General features: G+C 38.9%; 1 protein-coding gene across 2 annotated transcripts in view; it reads left to right on the top strand.

Moving 5' to 3' along the window:
• SACM1L (SAC1 like phosphatidylinositide phosphatase) overlaps positions 1–14276 on the top strand; it is a 54999-nt gene extending 40723 nt beyond the window's left edge. For both annotated transcript variants that reach the window (NM_001132538.1, XM_063721578.1), the window contains 9 exon segments: positions 175–254; positions 925–1023; positions 4092–4230; positions 6447–6516; positions 6636–6708; positions 7437–7530; positions 7640–7732; positions 8448–8505; positions 12400–14276. In NM_001132538.1, coding sequence (NP_001126010.1) covers positions 175–254; positions 925–1023; positions 4092–4230; positions 6447–6516; positions 6636–6708; positions 7437–7530; positions 7640–7732; positions 8448–8505; positions 12400–12536 — 843 coding nt within the window. In that variant the 3' untranslated portion in view covers positions 12537–14276.
• Positions 14277–15210: the final 934 nt, after the last annotated feature.

Here is a 15210-nt window from a genome sequence, read left to right as displayed (position 1 = left end):
ACCTTTAATCGTTTTTCAGAGCTCCTACAAAGTTGGCTCAGACAGCTTCTGGGTTTTTTTGATGTTTCTATGGGAGAATCATGAGAGCTTAGAGCTTCCTAGTTTGTCCTTTTTCTGGTACCACTCTCTACTTTGAAATAAACTGAAAACTATGGTGTTTGAAATTTTTTACAGATTAACCAGAAGGGCTCGGAGAAGCCACTTGAGCAGACATTTGCAACAATGGTGTCTTCTTTGGGAAGTGGAATGATGAGGTACCTCACCAGAAATCTGTTGCAGGTCTTTTCAGATCAGATGTGCACTTACATATGTGCATGATTACATAGAGCTCACTAGACATATGTTTCAGCTTGCATTTTTTTCAATAGTAGATCAAAGCATGATATTTTGTTGGCTTGAAATTTCTCTAGCATAATTTATGTTGCAGAATAACTTCTTTTCAGTCAAGTTTTGAGTTTAGTCTCTGATTAAAATTCTCTCATTGAGGCTTTGTGCTCCAGAGAGTTTCCATAGATAATACTTTGCCACTAGAATTGTCTTAAGGAATTTGGACTAGGCCTCTTCGCAGTGCATACCTGATTGCTGTACTTGAGCTTACTTCACTAGCATTTGTTGTGTTTCTCCTCTCCTCCTCCTGAGGGCCCCAGAAGAACCTGTGAGGATAGATATATGCATATATTTTCATGTTTATATCTGCACATATCATATATATATTTTTTCCTCTGCTAGGTATGAGCATGAGAAGGGGTGTGTGTGTGCATGTAGTATATGTATATTGATAAACCCAGAGTGAAGGAGGTTCTGGTGTTCCCAAGAAATATGTATGCACTGATATAAAGAGGAAAATCAGCTTATGAAGGTATTATTAATAGAAGGAAAATGAATGATCTCTGGTCGGTTTCTGAATATCTTTTCTTTTGGTAGATACATTGCCTTTGACTTCCATAAGGAATGTAAAAATATGAGATGGGATCGACTAAGTATTTTATTGGATCAGGTAGCAGAAATGCAAGATGAATTAAGGTAAGCTATATTATTTCCTTAAGGAGGTAGAGGGAAGAGGTATATATATCAGTCATATTTTATTATGCGTCATCTAGCAGACTTACAAATACAGTTCACTGAATTATCATTGCTTTTCTGTACTATTTTATTATTTTTAATTTCTTCACTGGAAAGATGAGACTTGGTGACTCCAAAATATTTTTAAATTCTTAAAAATAACCCAAGGCCAGGTATCTTCATGTTTTTATAAATTATCTACCACACATTTACAAATTTTTATATAGTTGAACTTGGTTTACTACTATTTTGTATTGTTGTTTCCACTAGACATTCTATCACAAGTATTTTGTTGTTAACCTGTACAGTGTCTGTAATGATAGTGTTTAATGGCTTTTCTGTATTCTGTTTTATCATAACATAGTTCTAAGAAAGTGCTTTTCTTCACCCTGAGCACCTGGTTTATTTCCTTTCCTCTTTCTATCATGAAAGATTGTGGTGCCATGAATCATTATATATATTTTATATCTGTTAAATTTATTTCTTTAAAAAAATTCTTCAGAGTAGGATTAATGGATCAAAGGGTCTGAATGTCTTTGCAGTACTATATTATCATGTTGGTTCAGGTTTACCATACTCTATGCATGTCAGTCTTTACCGATTTTAAAGCCAGAAGAAGGAATCTGTAAATCATACTACCATTTTCTTCTGCCTGTGTGTGATAGTTCTAAACCTGGCAACCCAAATGCACTTTTTAATTAGTTACACAATAATATAGTAAAACCTCTTTGATAGACATTTGCTCAGTTTTCAAAAATATCTTTTTATATACATTAGGTAATCAACTACAGTTATTTAAATCTGCTTTTTTTCTGTGAGGTTTTGTCACGAACACAGAAGGGAAATTGACCTCCTGTTGTTGGGCAATTAGAGAAAACATTGGCTGGCCCTGGCATGTTGTTGGAGGAGGTAGTTCCTTGGGTTCACCCATTAACTGCTGCCGTACAAGAGTGTAAGAAAGAAGGAGAGTTGGCTGCAGAGTTTGTGTTCGTTGCTGTTCACTGTGGTCCACAGGGAGAGCAGAGCTTTCACTGGTGACTTTCAGATGATCTCTCAAGACTTTTCTAAGGGTTTTTGGGGTAGTGGAAAGAATCTGGGCTTTGGGATCCAACATACCTTGGTTTGAATTTAAGTTTTTCTCTTAGTAGTAATATGACCCAGGGCCACTTAGTTATCTTCAGACTTCGGTTTCTTCATTTGTAAAGTGGAGATGATAACTTACTGTATAGTTTAAGCAATAATATTTATAACATATCTAGGATTTTATAAGTATTAATGGGGTACGAACACACATACACACCCTTGCACACACATATATGTATACCAACTCTAAACAAACCTTACCAATTCTGCATGATCCATATGTAGATTTTTCATCCTAACACATTCTTCCAGGCTTTTATTCCTGAGGTCATGATTTGTATTTAGCCTTTGATGAATCATTTGCATTTTCTTCCTCCTTTTGGATTTTGGAGAATAGTTTCAACAGTTAATATTATCCAGTATTCATTGTTTGCTGTGTTCCATACACTGTGCTACGTACTTTATGTGCATTATGTGTTATCTCATTCAAACCTTAGAGAAACCTAATGGTGGTGCTGCTGTTACCTCCATTTTGTGGATGAAAAAGCTTACTATTTAAAGTTCTACAGTTAGTAAGTTGCATATGATGCTAAGGCTAGCAAACAGATGGTTTGCTTCCTGAATCCATATTCTTAACCATCACACTGTGTGTTGTCAGATTTTTGAATTCATAGAATTATCAAGGAGCTTGTTAAAGAAAACATGGGAACTGGTAACTGTGGTTGGTTGCAGTACAGACATCTGGGTGTTTAAGGGGAGAAAGGGAAATTGATTTTTCAAATAATACCCAATTGTTCTTTATAAATCTTGTACTATTTGCATGTATTACCCATTTAAGAATTTTTTTTTTTTTTTTTTTTTTTTTGGCTGGGGGCTGTGGCTCACGCCTGTAATCCCAGCACTTTGGGAAGCTGAGGCAGACAGATCACCTGAGGTCAGGAGTTCAAGACCAGCTTGGCCAACATGGCAAAACCCCATCTGTACTAAAAATACAAAAATTAGCCGGGCATGGTGGTGGGTGCCTGTAATCGCAGCTACTCAGGAGGCCGAGGCAGGAGAATCACTTGAACCTGGGAGGCAGAGGTTGGAGTGAGCTGAGATCATGCCACTGTGCTTCAGTCTGGGTGACGGAGGGAGATTCCATCTCCAAAAAAAAAAAGTATTTAAAAAAAATTTTTTTTTAATTTAGATACAGGATATCACTTGGTCACCCAGGCTGGAGTGCAGTGGTGTGATCATAGTTCACTGCAGCCTTTAACCCTTGAGCTCAAGTGATCCTCCCACTTTAGCCTTCTAACTACAGGTATGCACCACCATACCTGGCTACGTTTTTGTTCTTTTAGAGGCAGGGACTCGTTATGTTGCTCAGGCTGGTCTTGAACTCCTGAGCTCAAGTAATCCTTCCACCTCAGCCTCCCAAGTAGCTGGGATTACAGGCATGCGCCACCACGCCCAGCTAAAAGTATTTTTAATGCAAAATATTCAATCCTTGCCTCAGAGATTCTGATTCAGTTGATCTCAAGGCCAGGAATCTTTTCACAAGCAACCCAGAGGATTCTAAAGATAGTACATGAATCATAAAGCCCTGACATCTAGGGATATAGTTGGAATAATTATGTTAGAGGAAGCCCTCATCTGGCTTTGGGAAACATGATTGATTTGCACAGCAACCTTTTTAATACTCTTAACTCTACTTTTTCACATCTTTGGGGTGAGATGATCTCTAATCTTCAGCCATTTTTTGGATGGGGAGCTGTCTTGCCTCAGCCATTTAGACTTCTTTTTGGTCTAGGATAATCACATATGCCTGACCACACATTCCTGTCTGACCTTTTAATTTACAGTTTTTAATAATGTCACTGAAATGAGACCCATGTTATAAGAGTTAAGTCCTTAGTAAATCTGACCTACTTTGGTATGAGAGTGTTTATACAAATATGTTTTAGTTATTTTCTAGTGGACTCTGCTGGCCAGGTGGTGGCAAACCAGGAAGGCGTGTTCCGAAGCAATTGCATGGATTGTCTAGATAGAACCAATGTGATCCAGAGTTTGTTAGCTCGTCGTTCACTTCAGGCCCAACTTCAGGTGCGAATCCTTTTTTGTTTTTTTTTAATTGAAAAACAACACAGCAAAAAATTAAACATCTTCTTTAAAACCCAGTAACAAAAAATATTCACATTGCCCACACCCTAACCCAGCTCTTTTTATTTTTGTGTCTTGCCCATGGATGTCACATTTTCCATAACTAGGGTCAGTCTGTGTATGCACAGTTTTCACTTTTGCCATTTTCCCTTAGCATTTATGTAATCACAGTTTCTGATGGTTGTATTGTTGTGCCGTAATTTACTAAGCCATTCAGATTGCTACATTTTTGGTTTATAAATAACACTGTAGAGAATGTATCTGTATATGTTATTATTAACTTGAATTATTTCCTTCATGTTAATTCCTAGAAGTGGAATTACTGGGTTAAAGAGAATAAATATATTATTTTCCAAGAGCGTCATACCAGTTTACACTGACACCAACAATGAATAAGTAAATCCATTTCATTGAACTCTTTCCAGCATTCAATATTTTAATTTTAATTTTTTTTTTGTTTTTCCTTGAGAAAGTGTCTGGCTCTGTTGCCCAGGCTGGAGTGCAGTGGTGCAGTCTCAGCTTGCTGCAACCTCTGCCTCCTGGGCTCAAGCCATCCTACCAACTCAGCCTCCCACAAAGCTGGGGCTACAGGCATGTGCCACCATGCCTGGCTAATTTTTGTATTTTTTTGTAGAGACAGGATTTCACCATGTTGCCCAGGTTGGTCTCAAACCCCTGGGCTCAAGCAATCTACCAGCCTCAGCTCCCAAAGTGCTGGGATTACAGGCTTGAGCCACTGTGTCTAGCCTCTTTTTTTTCTATTTCATTAATACAAAAGTAGCACCTCAAGATTGTTTCTATTTATCTCTCTCTTATTACTAGCAAGGAATATTGACTCCAAAGTAAAAAGTTTCTGACACAGCTTTGCTTTACCACTAGACTGTGCTGTTGAGAAAAATAGTTTTTTTCTTCTGTGTATATTTGGAATGAAAAAGATGTAGAGCCCCAATTTTTAAATCACATTGGCATTTGTTGTGAGGGGCAGACAAAATGCATACCACGTGGTTTCCTGTTCAGGTAATTAGTAAGCATTCAACTTTATTTCTGACAATTGTATGATACCGAGAAAGAAATTATGGAGGTAAAATACCCGCTTCAGAATGAATTGTTCTTGAATCTTAAAGTCGCACCTGCCAGAGGAGTGCTGTCCCTGTTGGAGTAGTCTGTAGTTTGTATTGTGCTATGTCCTCGTCTGTTGGAAGGTCTTCTGAGTGTAGTTTTTAATAGAAACAATATTAGGAATGGTTTGGTTCCATGGCTGATTAACCAAAACTTAACTTGACTAGGCTCTGCAATCCATATTTTACAATTTTACATGCTATATATAGTATTATGAAACCTAACCAACCTTCAGAGAGTGGGGGCAGGAGCCTCTCCAGCAGCTTTGCCTACTAGTGTAGGGGCTGTCTACTTGTGCCTCTCCAAGTCTGCCAGTGAAGGCAGAGTTCTTACCCAGCTAAAGGTCACCAAGGTGGCTCCTGTGCTGTGTCTGAGGGTGGGAATGACTCCTTCTGAGGTGGAGATGAGGTGTCATCTGAGGTAAGCAATGAAGATGGTGGTTCTCAGAGGTGATGGTCTGAGACAAGGCAGGGACTTGTCATCTGTGGTTGGTGGTCTCTAAAGGGGAGTCCGTAGAGGGGATTCAGTGGGCCCAGCAACCCCGGGATATTCTATGTCTGTGTGTGTGCACTTTTGGGGAGGTAGATTAGGTGGCATTCATCAGATTCTCAAAGGTCCCTGGGACAGAGGGTAAGGGGTGACTCAGGGGTGAAGAAGTTGAGGGATGATGCATATGAGGGGGTCTCAAGGGGTAGAGGCAGTGGAAGACTGGGGGTAAGAGGGAGGGAGGAAGTAGTGGCTGGAATCCTATAGCAGCTTTCACTCTCCCTTCTGACCCTCTCCCTGAGTATAGTCCTGCTGCTGTCCCTCAAGGGAGTGCAGGGGCTGCAAGGCAAAGGTGCCCTCAGGAGAGGCTTTGCAATCTGCCCTGGGCAGGAGAGGGCTGCTGCAAGCTGGGGCCCCCTATAGACAACAGACATTTCTGGCCTGCATCCAGCAACCAGGAACCATGAGATAAAATTTGGGGACTGCTTTTTCTTCCTAAATCATATCTGCTAAAATCTGTTACACATAAATCTGGGTGTGGTTTTTTATTCCAGAGACTAGGAGTTTTGCATGTGGGACAAAAGCTTGAAGAACAAGATGAATTTGAGAAGATTTACAAAAATGGTAGGTCATTTCTTTAATATAGACAAAGTTGCTCAAATTTTGAAATAAATTAATATTCTGGATTTAGAACTTTGTTTGTCATCTTAATCATTATCAGCTGTTTTTGCTTTTTTCTACAGCCTGGGCTGACAATGCAAATGCTTGTGCCAAGCAATATGCGGGAACTGGTGCCTTGAAGACTGACTTTACCAGGCAAGCCATGCTTTTAAAATAGCATTCCACATCAGTAGTTCACAGTCTTGGTGCTTTTAAAAATCACCTGGGCAGCTTTCAGACAGCAGCAGCAACAGCAGCAAGACTCCAGCATCTGGGCCTCACTTGAGACCTGTGGAGTCAGGATTTCTGGGAAATGAGGCCCGGGTACTGGTGTGTTCTTAGCCACCCTGGGAGATTCTGATGCTTGGGGAGGGTTGAGAGCCACTGCTCCGCAGTGCTTCTCAGACCTTACCGTGTACCTGAAGCACCAGTCTTGAGATATGCTCTAAAAAGCACCCAGGTGATGCTGATGCTGCTTTCAAAGACCACACTGAGTATTGAGGAATTAGAACATTTTGAATGTATTACTCATGCAGTGGCTCTTTTTCTGCTGTGTGGGTTCCCTGGAAGCAGAATAAGATTTCTAGCCTGTTTGCTTTGCTGTGTCCTACCACTTAACCTGGGCTATGTATTTCTCTTCATATTTCTTGTCTTTGCAACTGGAATTAGTGTGTTTCTTTGTGCCTCCTCTGGTAATATTTTAGAAAGAAAATAGGTATTTCTTGGACCTACAAGTGATTTCTTCTGTGAAGTATCTATATTTTCAGGGATGGTTTTTAAAATCTGTCACTCACTTACTTCTATACCTTATGCTTATTGGCCATAAAACAGTGTGAGAATTCAGTGTACAAATCTGTAACTTAAAACTTAACCTCTTTAACCAGAACTGGAAAGAGAACTCATTTGGGACTTATAATGGATGGCTGGAACTCAATGATACGATATTATAAGAACAACTTTTCCGATGGATTTAGACAAGTAAGTTTGTATTTTATGCTTTCCTGGCATTAGGCGGTTGTATCTTTGCATTGTACATCACTAATGTTATCTCACACTGAGTTTACGAATTTCTTCCTTTCTGTTCTAGGATTCCATAGACTTATTTCTTGGAAACTATTCAGTGGATGAATTAGAATCTCATAGTCCTTTAAGTGTTCCAAGGGATTGGAAATTCCTGGCTGTAAGAAACCATTTTGTATTTTTCAAGTTTTTAAAAGCATTGTGTCTGAAGGTATAGATGGTTTCAGTCTCAATTTAAAATGTTATATGTTGTTTTATATTTCATTACATGAAATATAAATACTTAAGTTTTCCAAAGAGGTCAGGCTGAGGAGTACAGTAACTGTGGAGCATTTGTTTTCTTTTCCTCAGACTGTCTCACACATCCTTTTCATGTGAAGTCACATAAGCAAAGGGAATGTGGAAGCTTTCTCATTTCAGGAAAACTTCAATTCTCTTACATTGAGGGAATTGCCGGAGACAAACGTGTTACATGGAAGGCAAAGTTTATTTTTGATGCTTCTCTCCTTTTTGACTCCTCTGTTCACCAGACCCTGCAAGAGCCGCTCTGGATTTTCTTTCCAGTCGGTCAAGTGCCCTGGAATGGAAGGGAGGCCTAGTGTTCTAGGTCCTCATCTGGGCATCCTCCTTCCATTTAGCACTCTTTGGCTTGGAGCAAAAGCATGCTTCTTCCGATCTTACCACATCCCCCATCTAAAGTCTAGGGCAGTTGTGATTGAACCCATAAATAATAATGTTTTGTTGACAAAAGATATTAGCTGTGTATTAGCTGACAGATGAGTTTTATTCTTTTCCCAAGCAATGCATGCACAACTGATTTTGCAGCCATTGATTAGCATTCTTAAATGATGATCTCTTTCTATTGTCTTTTCCAGTTGCCTATTATCATGGTTGTTGCCTTTTCAATGTGCATTATCTGTTTGCTTATGGCTGGTAAGTCTGTTCCACACATTTGTTTCTTAGTTAGAATGTTGACCTTTCTTTTACAACATCTTAAGTTTTTGAGTTCACTGAACACTTGATGTTTCCCTATTAAATTTAATGGGTAAAGTGGAGTAGATGAAATTTGTCATTAGATGTGACAGGAAGAAAAATAACATACCTAGTAGTTTGATGATTGTCGTTTTTTTTAACCTCAGATTTTAAAAACATGTTTTTCTTATTACTGTAAATCAATGAGTGTCTGAGACAGGTCTCAGTCAGTTTAGAGGCTTAATTTGCCAAGGTTGAGGACCTGCCCAGGAAAAAGAGACACAAGATACAGTAGGATCAGTATCTTGTGCTTTTTCCAAAGAGGGTTTTAAGGACTTCAGCATTAAATGGGGAAAGAGTGTACAGGAGAGGAAGGAGGAATGGAAACAAAAGGGGAGGGTAGGTAGTAAGATAAGTGGTCACATTCTTGTGAGGCTTTGATTAGCACTCACTGAATCCATGTTACATGTGAAAGGACGGGGTAGAGGAACAGTCAATTATGCATTCATCTCCTGCTCAGTAAATCTGCATTTTATGTAAGACAAAGTAAACATAGAGTAGATAAAGAAGTCAGATCTGCATTTGTTTTGGGGTGGGCGGAGGGATGATTTTCTAGTCTTGTCCTTGTCCCATACCTGTGAAAATAAACTGTTAATTTACATTGTCAGGGTGAGGGAGATTCAACAGGACTGTCTTTTAGGGTAAAGATTTTGGGGCCCACAAGGAATTTGCTTGTGACTGTTTGTGAGGGTGGCCATCTGTGAGGATATATGGCCCACTATCTTTGCAGCCGTCTACTTAGGAACAAAAGGAGGGTAGTTTTGTGAGACTCAGTTCCCAAGTTTAACTTTTTCCTTTGGCATAGTAAATTTGGAGTCCTGAGATTTTATTTTCCTTTCACATTACTAAAGTAATACATAGTAATTATAGAAAACACACGTAGGTAGAAAAGGAGAAAATATTTATCATCATACCTTTGAGAGAGAAGCTAACCACTCTTAACATTTTGATGTTTTAATAAGTGTCTGTGATTTTTTTTCAAAAGTGAGATATGTATTTTCATTATCTGCTTTTTTTCACTGAGCAGTATGTTTTCCCATGTTCTTAATTGCTAATGGCTGCAAAGTATTCCATTTATGGATGTATAGTTTAACCAACTCAAATAAATGTTAATGGATTAAGATATTACTTATCATTAAATTTTAAAGGTTGAGAGTAAAATTGCCTAAGAACCTGAGGAGACAAGGTCTTTACTGGTTTTCTTTTTTCTCAATATTTTGCTATGTTACTGAGTTAATAAAGCATTTAAGATTAAAGTGAGAAGAATGTATTCTTTCTTCTCTTTTGAGTAATGTCCTGTACTTTGGAGGTTTGAGTCTGAGACTTGGTGTATTGGACCTTGGAGGTGCAATCCTAGTCACTCTGAAAGAAGAGGCACCTTCCAGCCTTCATCCTCTATCCTGAATTCGTTGAGCCAACCTCTCTCTGCCTGTCTGAATTCCACCATCCTCGGGGCACCATTCGTATGCTCCCCTCTCACAGAGTGTCTCTCCCACACCGAAGTCTTCACCTTCTATCTGGATTTCCATAGCACTCCTGGTCCTCTCTCCCAGCACTTTCCTCTTTTAACCTCATTAATACATAGGGAGTTATTTTTCAGAGGTGGTATACCTCTTTGGTGTACCTGACATACCCAGTGTGTATTTCTTTTTGGATAGTAATGATTTGCATACTTGTTTGTTTTTTTCACTGGATCAGCAACTTTTTGAAGGTAAAGACTGTGTCTTACTCATTGTTTTATCTCCTTTGTCCAGGATATAGTAAGCCCTCAGTAAATGTTTGCTGAATTAAGGACTCACTCCACCACCACCACTAATTCTGTCACCTTTTTTGATTGGGAGGCTCAGTTACCTGTTCATCTCTGTATTCCCCTCAGTGCTCAGCCCTGTAGACAGTCGTGACGTAGTTTTGACTAAATGCTGAAATGTTGAGTAGGGGGAAAGAGCCATCTTATTATTATTATAGTTAGCAAGATTTTTCTGTAAAGAGCCAGGTAGTAAATATTTTTGTCTTTATGGATGGCTGTACATTCTTTGCTTTTGTGTTTATAACCATTTAAAAATGTAAAAACCGTTCTTACCTTACAATACAAAAACAGGTTGAAGCACAGGCCTTGCCTGGGACATGACTGCAGGTTTTGGGGCAGGAAGGAAGAGGCAGCATGTGCTGGTTCCTCAGCGGCCAAACCCTGCTTTCATTTCCTCTCTAGATCCTCTGCCTTCTTTCCTGAAAACACTGCCCAGCGCATGCCATTTTTGGGGAGCCACTCTACTGTTAAATTAGTTCATTTTGTTGTTGTGGCTATACCCACATTTACTTAAAGAATCTCTGGAGAGGCAGGAAAGTCAAGACCAAGAGCTCTGCCTGAATAAAACGGATGATTCCTTTAGGGAGTGTCCAGCCGAGTGGCTAACAAGGAACTGCCCTTCTTCTTTTGTCCAAGAAGAATTTTAAAATTCAGAGCCATGAAAATGAGCAATTATGCAAATTCGAGTATATTTTGAGTAAAAAGAGATTGGATGCTGTGGATGGTAACATCTCATGTCAGTTTATTCTTATAATAACTTTGTGATGTTTGGGTATGGTAATATCTGATTTCTAGCTCCTGCTGTGGTTTTCAAACAGAATAGAAAACAAATGTAGCATGATCTGTGAGGGCTTGTTAGGAAGGAGTCTGGATGCTAGTTTCTTCCCTGGTGTGCTCATTGGCTGTTATTCCCTGTATGTGTTTCTCCTTCTGCAAATGAGGCCAGTAGTGTTGCAGAGAGAGAAGCTATTCTCTAGGTTCAGCTATTCTCTAGGTTCAGCTATTCAAGGAGTAAAACAAAGTAGATCTTTGCCCACCGGCCTGCTGCTAACCTTTATGAACTTCGGACTTTGGAAAATGCATATCAGCAGAGTTGGGCTAAATATGTCATTAAAATATGTTATTGGCTGGGTGCTGTGGTGTGTGCCTGTAGTCCCAGCTACTCAGGAGGCTGAAGTGGGAGGATCACTTGAGCCCAGGAGTTCTGGTCTGTAGTGTGTTATGCTGATCGGATGTCCGCACTAAGTTCAGCATCAATATGGTGACCTCTTTGAGCCAGGAGATCACCAGGTTGCCTAAGGAATGGTGAACCAATACAGGTTGGAAACATCAGGACAAAACTTTCATGCTGATCAGTAGTGGAATCGTGCTTGTGAATAGCCACTGCACTCTAGCCTGGGCAACACAGCCAAGACCCCATCTCTAAAGAAAATGTGATTGACCTTTGTTTTATATATTTGTGTATATGCAAAAAATACTCTACACAATATACATAACTTCAGAAAAGTTATGTATAACTTATGTTTGGTATTTATGAATATTCTATTAAAATTTTTTGTGCAGGTATTTTGACAATAGCTCATATCTGTTATAGAACTATGAATTAAACTTAATAGTTATTTGTATTATTAAAATATACTAAAAGTGATCATTATTATTTGTATAATATAATATGAAATCGTTTAGTCCAGTGGTTCTCAAAGTGTAGCCTCTTGATCGGTAGCATCAGCATCACCTGGGTACTAGGAACTTGCTAGAATGCAGATTCTTGGGGCCCAACAGTTGATGCTTTATCAAGCTCTGCAGAAGATTCTGGTACTAGCCAGGGTTTGAGAACCACCGGTTTAAACCTTAATTAAGAGGTTCTTATATTTTTCCTGTGAATGTGCTAGTAAACTTTAATGTTGCCAAAATGTGCTAAACAGCTGAAAACTGGGTCTGATATCAACAAACGACTTATTTAGCTTTTTGTTTCTTAATATCAACAGGTGACACTTGGACAGAAACACTGGCCTATGTGCTCTTCTGGGGAGTTGCAAGCATTGGAACATTTTTTATCATTCTTTACAATGGCAAAGATTTTGTCGATGCTCCCAGACTGGTCCAGAAAGAAAAGATAGACTGAATTTGTATTTGTGGAAAGCGGCTTGGCGTGGAAGATTCCATTGTGCAGAACTGGAGTCTTTACTGACCCGCTTTCCACATCAGCCCAAGGTCTTTTTAATGCCTTTATCCAAAAGCACATCTTGTGCTCCATGCAGGATGATGACAGAATTGATCTGATGTTACTGCCTTGATGGTCTCTTTACTATTGGGACAGTTAGATTTATAATTTGAAGCTATTCTGTAATTAAAATATAACCTGAATTCAGCTTGCAGAAAGGAAGCTGAATCTGTTCCTTGTATTCTATTGATTGTCAATTTAATTAGCTGTTGCAGAATAAGTAATATATTTTAAAAACCCAGCTCCTTTCATTATTTAAAACAGCAAAATTATTTTTGTAGCTCAGTTTCATTATTGTCATTGTAGAAGCGGTCACTATTAGCAGGCATACTTTTCCACACATCTTTGGACTTTTCTTAAAAGTTCAGTAATAAGCTAACTGTGTTTATAAAATGTAAGTCTCTTACAGACATCAAGTAGTTTGATGAGACAGTCTGTGACTTCATGATAGGAAAGAGGAGGATGAGGTCTGGGGTTCTTTAAAGTCTCTGGTGGGCTGCCTCATGACTTTAATCAGCTTGAACTGCCAGTGCACCAGCAGTTTAGGTGTGATGAGAGAATTCAGATATACTTTATCTTTTTAAAAAAGTGTAAATAAAATCAAAGAATGTAAAGTCTATCTCTTACGCTAGAGGTCCAAAGCTGCCTCTGTTTTAAAGATTATCCCAATGTGGAAGATGCCCATGACTGGTCAGCTACTTCCTGCTATACATTTTGGTTTCTTTGAGGGTCACTCATTGAGACACGCAGGCCTCTGAGAGGGTCTTGTTCTAGATTTCATATTGCACTTGGAGGGCAACAGCTGCTTTTTCACGCATGGTACTCTTGATGTTTTTCACTCTGTCAAGGATTTTGATGGCTATCAATGAATGTGTCTAAAACTTAGTGCTTCCAGGTAGTTATAGTACTCCAAATCAAGGACCAACTTAAACATTAATTTTTGTGCAAAAACCTGAAAAATATGCTTCAGAAACTGTGCATAGTTCTAATTGTAAGTCAGATTGTATATTCAAATTGTAATTAAGAGATTTAAATATTAGAACAGTATGTAAGGTAGTATAATTACCACTATTTTAAAACAATTCAGTTAAACACTGCTACAATATTTCAGTGTTGTGCTTGAAAATATGTACAGTTTTTTTCCAATATTAATACTTTATGTTGTCCTTAAATATTTCTAAAAGCGCCTTTATTTCAGCATTACTTTTTTTTCATCATTATCTTTTATAAAACATTAATATAAGTTGTTACTTTTAGAAACTCTAAAGGAAATAATAGCTGGAAAACCCTCTGTAGTTTAAAATCAGTCATTAAACTCACAATAGGGTAAGTAAATATAGCCACCTGTTAACATGTAAATAAGCATAATTTGTTCCAAAGATGGAATATTGAAACTTAGTTCATGTCTGCTGTAAAATATTATTTAAATGCTGCTGGGCATTTCACTTAAAGAACTTAATGTCAACAGCTACAACAAAGACCAAATCTGAACTGCTAATGTGGCTGCTTTGTAGGGAATGGACTAATATCAGTGTGTTAGATCTTAAGGTATCAGTATTTCAGAATCCTGCGATGATTTTATTTCTAAATTCATGTACTGTATGTCCATAAGTGAAAATAAAATGTCATATTCTTTTCTAACTATTATTGGTATCATTCATGTACTTTGAAAATGATGTGTTTGTTTTTGATCTTAGAATGCTAAAAATCATGCAGAACGATACGGTTTGGCTCTGTGTCCCCACCCACCCAAATCTCATCTCAAATTGTAATCCCTATGTGTTGAGGGAGGTACCTGGTGGGAGGTGGTTGGATCATGGGGGATGGTTTCCCCCATGCTGTTTTCATGAGTTTGCACGAGGTCTGATGGTTTAAAAGTGTTTGGCATTTACCCCCTTGCTCGCCCACTTTCCTGCCACCGTGTTAAGATGTGCTTTGCTTTCTCTTCACCTTCTGCCATGATTGTAAGTTTTGTGAGGCCTCCCCAGCCATGCGGAACTGTGAGTCAAACCTCTTTTCTTTATATGTTACCCAGTCTCAGGTAGTTCTTTACAGCAGTGTGAAAACAAACTAATACACAAAGCAATGCATGATGATCATAGAAAAATTAGAGTAAGCAAGAAAATCAGTAGCTTCTGCAATTTTGCTTTCCACTTATGATCACTTAAGAAATTTTGTATCTCCTTACAGTTATTTTTTTTAGTTATAGAGAAACCCAGGGAAATATTTAGTAAAGTGTAATGTCCATAAAAAGGTGTCCCCCACCTTCAAATTGTAATTTGTTTTTCAAAATGCTATGAATCCCAGCTGATGTGGGAAAATATTGCTTATTAGAAAATGACACCTCCACAGGAAGGTGTCAGCATGAGGGAAATAGTGATGGAAACACACTGGTACCTAGTGATGGCAGCAGTGGGCCGTCTGGAGTGGCTGCTGCCATTGTGCCGCCAGTAGCAGGGAGGTGTGAGTGGTGGCGGCAGGAGCGGCTGCAGGAGCAGCAGTGGTGATGGTGAGACCCCTGTGCCCCGTGTCCCTGCGGCAGACGACTGCGCCGTCCCCACCCCTGTGTGGCTGA

Source organism: Pongo abelii, chromosome 2, assembly GCF_028885655.2.
Source record: "Pongo abelii isolate AG06213 chromosome 2, NHGRI_mPonAbe1-v2.0_pri, whole genome shotgun sequence".
Taxonomy (NCBI): domain Eukaryota; kingdom Metazoa; phylum Chordata; class Mammalia; order Primates; family Hominidae; genus Pongo; species Pongo abelii.
Note: the sequence above shows the minus strand (reverse complement) of the source record. Positions and strands in the feature narration are given on the sequence as shown.